Source organism: Salvelinus sp. IW2-2015, linkage group LG23, assembly GCF_002910315.2.
Source record: "Salvelinus sp. IW2-2015 linkage group LG23, ASM291031v2, whole genome shotgun sequence".
Taxonomy (NCBI): domain Eukaryota; kingdom Metazoa; phylum Chordata; class Actinopteri; order Salmoniformes; family Salmonidae; genus Salvelinus; species Salvelinus sp. IW2-2015.
The window spans coordinates 4,928,426-4,937,253 of NC_036863.1; the positions used below are offsets into that span (position 1 = coordinate 4,928,426).

General features: G+C 41.8%; 1 protein-coding gene across 1 annotated transcript in view; it reads right to left on the reverse strand.

The window, feature by feature from the left end:
• LOC111950790 (gamma-aminobutyric acid receptor subunit gamma-2) overlaps positions 1-8,500 on the reverse strand; it is a 94,638-nt gene extending 86,138 nt beyond the window's left edge. The window contains exons 1-2 of the mRNA XM_023968673.2: positions 8,037-8,500; positions 1,248-1,387 (exon numbers count right to left, since the gene is read on the reverse strand). Coding sequence (XP_023824441.1) covers positions 1,248-1,387; positions 8,037-8,152 — 256 coding nt within the window. The 5' untranslated portion in view covers positions 8,153-8,500. The remainder of the gene's footprint in view (positions 1-1,247; positions 1,388-8,036) is intronic.
• Positions 8,501-8,828: the final 328 nt, after the last annotated feature.

Below are 8,828 nucleotides of genomic sequence, written 5' to 3' on the forward strand. Positions count from 1 at the left end.
AGACGAGAGAGGGAGGAGGAAACTGGAGGAGAGACCGAGAGAGCAGAGGGGAGGAGAGAGAGAGAGAGAGAGAGGGACGAGATGGTTAGACCGTGAAGAGGACGAGAGAGGAGACGAGGAGTAAATATGACTGTATACAAATTAAATAAAAACATAGCTTGGCTTTCTGAATTCCCAGACCACTTTTGAGGATGATAACATTAATGCAGTCGTATAAACAAACTGCTACATTCATCATGGGAATACTCAAAGGTGCAATGGTGTGTAAAACCTACAGCCAGACAACAAATGCAGCAAACTGCCGTTTGGACGTCCTCATTTCCTTTGGCTCCAGGTTGGCTTCATATTATAACTTGTCTATACCTGCATGCCATGACGCACACCATTTCCTTTGGCTCCAGGTTGGCTTCATATTATAACTTGTCTATACCTGCATGCCATGACGCACACCATTTCCTTTTAAGCAGATAACAACATTGCATCCTGTGTCCTTGTGATATCATAATGCAAGGAAATTAAAATGTAATTCCCACATATCTCTCTTGTTAGCTATTTTGCTAGACATAGACTGCAGCAGCATTACAATTGAATGAGCTGCACAATGGACTTGAAAAGAACTGTCCACAATCTGCAATGAATCCAAATCCCAGTTTTCAGTGCAACGTAGCACYCTACGTAGTTGTTAGCTAATTATACCCACTGTGTAACTCTGGCAGTCTGGGAGATGACAGGGTGCAACATCAGATCATGTCTGATGGTAAGATGGTGGCGGCTGCCTCRGTAAATCTATTGTAGCTGTATGCATTTTCTGTCTGAACATGGGAGCTGACCCCAGCTGCCAGCCCAAGTGAAGGGAGAGAAAGCTACTTCACTGGCTCTATACTTGGCCAACAGCAGTGCAGGGACAGACGATGCTAATAGGCCCATGATGGATAACCAGCCGTCCAGGTTTCACAGCTCACACTGTGTCTGCATAATAATGCTAGAATGTTGTTTCTGTTGCACCAACCTTTACACAAGTCATACTGGGGCGGGCCTATGGCCCTGTAGACTGAATGGGCTCAGTGAAATGAGARGGCTGTCTGTGATGACGCTATCAGTGATGATGGTGTCTGCTCATCATTCATGGCCTGTAATACTGATGTAGATAGATTGTGACGAAGGTGTTGATGCAAATTGAGATTGGTCTTTGGGGAGGGCGGCCATAGCAGCAGCGGCCAATCAATGTGCAGTGGTATGACACCTACCTCCTATATCTGGTCGCAGTTTGTTATCGTAGCCATCTAGTAGGCTGTTTAGGATGTTGGTGACATCGCTCTCGTAGACTTTGGGAGTCAACACCCACGTTTTGTTTGTCACATCATCGTCATTTTCAGTCTGGAGGGAGCTGGGAAGAGAAAAGGGGAACAKAGGAAATATGAAGCAATGATTTTTCCATCAGCACTATAAACAGCAAGGTAAAATGAAAAGAGAGAGAATCATGTTATGCTGTCAATATGTAAAGCAACGATCCACAACAACAGCACAGAAAAGACCACTACATCATACTAGGCTAAGCTTGCTATGCGTTTAGGCTCCATTCTTTCAAATGTGCACTGCCCGCTGGTTGAAATCAAAGGACAAGCCAGAAACGGGATAAAAGGGTAGAACTCCTGCTGGTTGCCACTGATCTCTATGTGATACCCGACATGAAAGTCTCACAAACTGACACCAGYCCCACAGTGCAGCTGGAACTGAGGATAACGGCAATGAATAGTAGSATAGTCTTCAAAAACAAAAACCCAGTTAGGAGAGAAAGACTGTTACCCAGGCCCTTTCAGAACGCTGAAGAAATGCAAGGTGCGAACAGTGGACCTGACATTGTTCCTTTGTGTGAGATTTTGTAATGGAATGATTGTTCCCTGCTCTCTTTTCAGTGCTCGAACAGAAGGGTCCGTCTTGTGAGTTGGCTCACCTCTGTAAAATGTCTCAACCAAGAGTGCCATAGTCACCAAAAACACAGTCAGGAGAGAAACATGGGGAGAGAATGTTCTGGTTGCTCAGGCCCTTTCATAAGACAATGAAGAAATGCAAGGTACAAACAGTGGATCTGTTGTTCCATTTGTGAGATTTCTTCTTTGAGATTCCTTGGTTCTCTGCTCTCTTTTCAGTGCTCAAGGAGAAGAGTTAGTCTTGGGAGTTGGCTCACCTCTGTAAAACGTCTCAATGCATTACAAGAGCCAGTTAACTGAATTACACATGGAATAAAAGTGCTTTGCAATGGGGCTGGGATACTGAGGCTGGACGTGTGAATACACCTATGATGGTGCATTGGAGTGCACCACAGATGAGTCTTATCTAGAAGTGCTAACGGCAACACACTGTCATGAAGTGTGTGATTAAACTAACAAGCACARATTCAGGGCTCTGGGAAGTTGTTACCGCCAATGGCACGATAGATGGAATATGAAGGATTTCCATTGTGTCAGAACTTACTGTACCAAGAGCTTTACCCAACTCAGTAACCATGGAATCCGAGGGATACTGTATATATAGAAAAACCTTGAGAACAGCCAGCTACTGGAAGCCCATTGAGCAGAGAGAGGCTTCAGAGGAAGAATTGTTTTCATGCACTTAGGCATGGTGCAGGACATTGTGTTTTCACTGCCAGGCTTCCTCAGGCAGCATTACGTGCTTTATATTTATATATGGTGACACCACCAACACATTAAGACTTTATAGAGGGATTCAGGACAGCTTGGATCTTTTGGCCTATCTTGGATTGTAAATGGACCTGATGTCGAATCAAATTTWATTTGTCACATGCGCCAAATACAACAGGTGTAGGTAGACCTTACCGTGAAATGCTTACTTACAAGCCCTTAACCAACAATGCAGTTAAGAAAATAGAGTTAAAAATATTTACTAAATAAACCAAAATTTAAAAAAAATAAAAGTGACTATGCATAGATAATAAACAGYGAGTAGCAGCAGTGTAAAGTCCGGGTGGCCATTTGATTAATTGTTCAGCAGTCCCCTCTGTTCTAATAATAGAACTAGAATGAAGATTGAAATAGTTAAACATACTAGTTCTGTGGTTCTATTCTACTGCAGAGTCGATTGAGCCAATAGCATTCAGGTGCTGTTCCTACTTTTCAGCAGAACCCAGTTGTCAACGGAAATCCTCCAGAGACGGCTGGATGAAAGAGAGATCTGTGTATGTCCCCCAGACAGATCTAAAGTATCAGTGGCTAATTTTCTAATGTTTCTAATGTCCAACTTAGAATGTGACACTGGGGTCCACTGGAGTACAGTAATGTTATTGTAGCTAGCCCCATTGAGAACATGCTACAGCTGCAGGGCCTAGCTAACCACAAGAGGACTGTTTCCTATACTGAAAGGTTAAAATTGCCTTTATCGCAGTTGCATCATGTGAAAACTGCTATCAGATGTATTTTTTTAAATTAACATTTTCCTCACGTACCAGATGAAAGACAATTCAATTGTCTTCAGAAAAACTATTAAGATGTATTTGAAAACACTCCTTAAAGTAGTTCTGTTAAATACGCTCTCTAATTGAATTCTTATCATCAACACCAATGATTCATAAAACATGTATTTTTTATTTAACCTTTATTTAACTAGGCAAGTCAGTTAAGAACAAATTCTTATTTACAATGACGGCCTACTCTGACCAAACCCGGACGATGCTGGGCCAATTGTGCGCCGCCCTATTGGACTMCCGATCACGGCCAGATGTGACACAGCCTGGATTTAAACCAGGTACTATGGTGWCACCTCTTGCACTGTGATGCAGTGCCTTCAACTGCTGCGGCACTCGGGAGCATCGATATCCAAATACCAGTATACTGTACAGACCCCCAAATCAGTTACTTCAATATCATTTCAAATACTACAAACAATTCTGGGATGATTTGATGTTAACTTTAAAAATATATATTTGAGCATAATGTTATCAGGTGGGAAAATCACTGCTTGTCTGTTGATAGTAATCATGTCACGTTTCCGTAAGCTATCATTTCCTGGGTTTGTGTCTGTGGCTAATGAGGCACAGCCCGTCCCAACTCTCCTCCTATCCAGCCACACACAAGACACATCACTGAGCACCATTCTTACAATCACTACACCAAATGAAGACTCATTACGGTAGCTAACACTGACTGCCTTAACGTAGTCCTCGCACCATTTTGCTTGTTATCGCCATAGAGAAGGTACTAGGACCTATCCCTGGTGGAACAAGATGAAAATGCCTGTTTGTTCATTTCTTGGAGGGTAAGATTGCAGTTTAGCTGACATTTTATAAAATGGCCTCCTGGTGCTCTGTCCTGAGGACACAGAGCTATTAGTGACACATCACCTGACCTGTGGTGACTTGGTACTCCCTAATTAGCTCACCTCTGGCAGCAGCTCTATTTGTGTACCYAGTTAAGCCTAACTAAATGGGATCAGACAGATTAGAAACATTATGATTGTTTAACGGGATACTTTGGGATTTGGGCCATTTATCTACTTTCCTGGAGTCAGATGAACTCGTAGATACCATTTTTATGTCTCTGTGTCCAGTAGGAAGGAAGTTTTGCAAGCCAATGTTAACTAGCGTTAGTTTAATGATTGGAAGTCTATGGGTATCTGCTAGCATGCTAGTTAGTAATTGTGCTAGCGCTAGTTAGCAACCTCCTTTCAAACTGCAAGCAGACATAAAAATGGTATCCACAAGTTCATCTGAATCTGGGGAAGTAGATAAAGCGSCTCATTGTCAAAATCCCGAAGTATTTTAAGAGGTGCAATACATTGTTTTCCATCAATGATTAAATACAGCTTAGGACAGATAAGATTAATTTGAGAGGCACAAGACTGTTGATTTCATTTGTATTAACCGCAGGAGGCTGGTGGCACCTTAATTGGGGAGGACGGGCTCATGGTAATGACTGGAGCGGAATCCGTGTAATAGTATCAAATAATCAAACACATGGTTTCTATGTGTTTGATGCCATTCCAATCACGCCGTTCCAGACATTATTAAGACCCGTCCTCCCCTCAGCAGCCAACAGTTCAGATAAKAAAAAAGGACCATTAGGCCTACAGTACACAGAGGTTTGTGAGGGAAAGAGGGTGATACTGTTTCTTTACAACTAGCATGGGATGGCCAATGATACCAGTCAAAATCCGAAATCCATTATTAAAACAGAGCAGTTAAATTGTAAAATGGGACTACAGAGGCCTACTGAAATTCTAGACACACTGAGCGGCATGCAGGTGGGAATTTAAGGAAGCAGGTGATATAAATACTTTTGAAGAAGTTGTATTATCCCCAGGTCACCCACTACAGTAGGCAATTCCCTGCGCTCTTTRGAAAGAAACTTGCTGTTTAGGATTAAGAATAGGCCCAGCGGCCCATATCCAGTGCCTTCCATAAAAGTCATTTCATTGAAGGCCGGTAGTCACACAAGACACCTGTAGGTCACAGTAATAGACATCCTGAGGGGTTATACTGTAGATGCAGTTTGTCTGACATACATTACATGCCAAAAAGTATGTAACCTGCTTGTCGAACATCTCATTCCACTAATTTGAAGGGGTTTCCACATACTTTTGGCCATGTAGTGTATTGCTTTTGTAATCACAACATAGTCTATAGTCATGGACAGTTTAACCCAATGGGYAACACGGGCCTTGCTTCTGGCATGCTAAACAGTGACTTACTTGATTTAATCCCTTGGCTCCTATAATAAGCATAGGCCATTGATGATTGTCCTCCATATGCTATACTGTAGTTGTGTATGTTTGCTTCTTTGACAACAGTTGTTGAGTATATCAAGTGATAAGAAAGAGAGGACACACTGAGAGAGACAAATTAACAATACACGTATGTTGAGTATGGTGGGTTTGCTATAGGTAAACTGTTTGACAGTAGTGTCATCCACCTATACCGAGTTGCATGCAATGTTGTCAGAAATTATAATTGAGCTCTGACTTGCAAAGCGCTGACTTGACCATCCACTACAAGCTGTAAGTATGATTGCCAGAAATGGTTGCAATATGGATCAAGCACTACACATACCCTTTGATAAGGCACACCAATGTGATAAAGCTTAATACACCTATGCCCATTGTTTTGTATGGCCCCGACCTAGGGCCCACCTTAATGCAGCACTGTCTGCACATGGACTATTAGCTATTCATATTGTGATACTCCACTCAACGCAGATCACCTAACCTGTGATGCTCTGTTGGTCTTTTAGAAGCAGAGACATCACAACACAAGCTGCCCGGGTGGGTTGGGGTCGAAGGGAGGGCCACCAGACTATAGGTAATCTCTCATTGTTGGACTACTTCCTGCTGGCAAGGCTTTGGCACTTTCTGGGTTTACAGATACTCCTTGGGGATTAGCTACATCAGAAGGCATGTGTTTCCCCTGGGTGCCCTGTGGGTGGCCGTGGAGCATGGCCCAGTGTACTGTAAACCAAGTAGTTGGAGTGAAAGTTGGATGAGTATGTTATTACTATACAATTAATACTAGAGATCCTGAGGTGCTTACGAAGTCACTAACAGTGGTTATAGAGTACATACTCATGTAATATATATATATATAATATATAATTCAAATAGATAGTAATACAATTGTAATAACAAATATATCCCTCAAAATGTGTCAACATAAAATCCCTTGGCCAGATGTTAGGACAGTTCAAACCTTAAGTTGTACCTAGCCATGACAGCCTATATATACAGTGTTGCTCTTTCACAGGGCCTTATGTGTTATGACTACCTAGGATGCACCCTTCTGTTGCCTTTCTCTGATAACCATGAGCTGCAGTCAGGGTGAGCTCATCACATTTCATGCGTCTTATTTACGTGGTCCCAGATGCATATGAAAAGCCTTGCCTATTGAATTCTTGAGAACAGAATCCTTTTAAATTAGGTTTGAATCATGTTAAAGGCTGGCATATGTGTGAACACAATAGCACACACAGTGCAGACATTTTGATCTAGGCCAGAGACTCCATGGCCGCATTTTCTACGATGGTGATTGAATGAAGACTGATCTATCACCCTCCATTTTTCACCCTCAGGCAGCACACAAGACAGAAGCGATGTGAGCCCTTAAACCATCCGCTTCCTTCTCAAGTGTTCATATTTTCTTGGTGCAATGGGTGCCTTTTCGTGACAAGTCAATTGAGCATTTTCTTTCTACAGATTGTGGAGTTAGCAGTGAACCAGAGATAGTCCATWTGTGTCTCTCTATTGTTGCCTTTATTGCACTGCTTCTATGTAAATACCATTTTGAAAAGTCGTGATTTAGATACAGGAATCAACAATTACTTTTGAATCRTGGTTTTAATGGCTAAGGGGGCGGTACATATGAGACCGGTGGGTTTCATTGAAGTTCTACATCCATCACCTTAAAAACATTCTGGGAATGAGGACGTTTTGGATCTTGTAATATATAAGGTTCATGCATCAATAGGCTACGTCTTCACACATGCCATTTATACAGTACATAAACATCATCATTTATGTTGACAACACTTCAACAGAATGATATGGTATGCTATACATCAATTTTCAAGACATTAGCTTTAAATATTGTTGACATCTGAATAGCTTTGCCCAGTAGCCTACAGCACGATTATAATATTCCTTATACAGCGAATAAACCCGTGGAAATAACGGACATCCTTACCTGACCACTGTTTTTTATTCTAACCTCCCAAAAACACGACTTTATATATTGGAATCACATTAAGCATTACAGTTATGGATCCAATACCACTCATCCAAAGTGCCAACAATGTGCGAAATACATTCCTTGACATGTAACTAAACGAGCCCTGGTTCTGTAACAAGCCACCCTAATAAGCCGCAGGGTTGTATCCTGTCTGATAGAAAGCGTAAGAGGAAGATCCGAGGAAAACATATGATTGAAATAACTGGGCCGGACTCTCATTCTAGTATCCAAAAACAAAATATTTGCCCGGCCACAYATGTATGTGTCGACGGCATTTTAATAAAAGCCTGGTATATTTTCGCCTTACCTTGTAGGAAGATTAGCGAGTAAAAACACCCAAAGAAATAGCTTTAGAGAGAAGGAAGGCTTCGCCATCGCTTTCGAGTATTTAGATGCTACATTTGGAGGAGCAATGATCACCATCTTCTTTTCGTCTTTATTGCAGATGGACTACTGTCTATCCTCACTGTGGTACCTCACGAACATAGCATAGGATAAACGGCTTGTGTTAGCGTTCGGTTCGGAAAATGTAGACCCTCTGCGGTGTTGAGAAAAACGGCCACAAAACCGATTGAATCTAATCAAGCTTCCCCGACTTTAAGAAATAACAGTAACAACTACATAAATAAAGCGGCAACGGAATAGCCTAAAATCCAGCAACTGAGAAATATATTGGAGCGTCAATCTAAATCTGAATGCAGATTAACTCTGGGGTCAAAGAGGAATTGATGCACGTTGCTGCAGCACAGATGAACACATGCGTGGTTTCATTGCGCGGAAGCAGAGCTGTGGAAAGAGAAAAATGAACCTTAGCTTGCTACTATACKTAAACATGTACCCTAAATCGTTTTTGTGTGTSTGTTATTTCCCTAAAATAGAAATGCCGCATTATGTGTTTAGAGGCAGCTGTTGGTTTGATACGGTTTTGAATTGTGTGCGATTAAATAAAGCTGATATGGCGGTGATAATTAGGCTATAGGTAAATCTAGCCCATTTTAAACAATTATGGGAACAATATGTAATTCATTGAGCTGAAAGATGTGATCTAGCCTATTCTATAAGCGACTCGTCACCACCACGAACAGATCGTTCTGCTTTC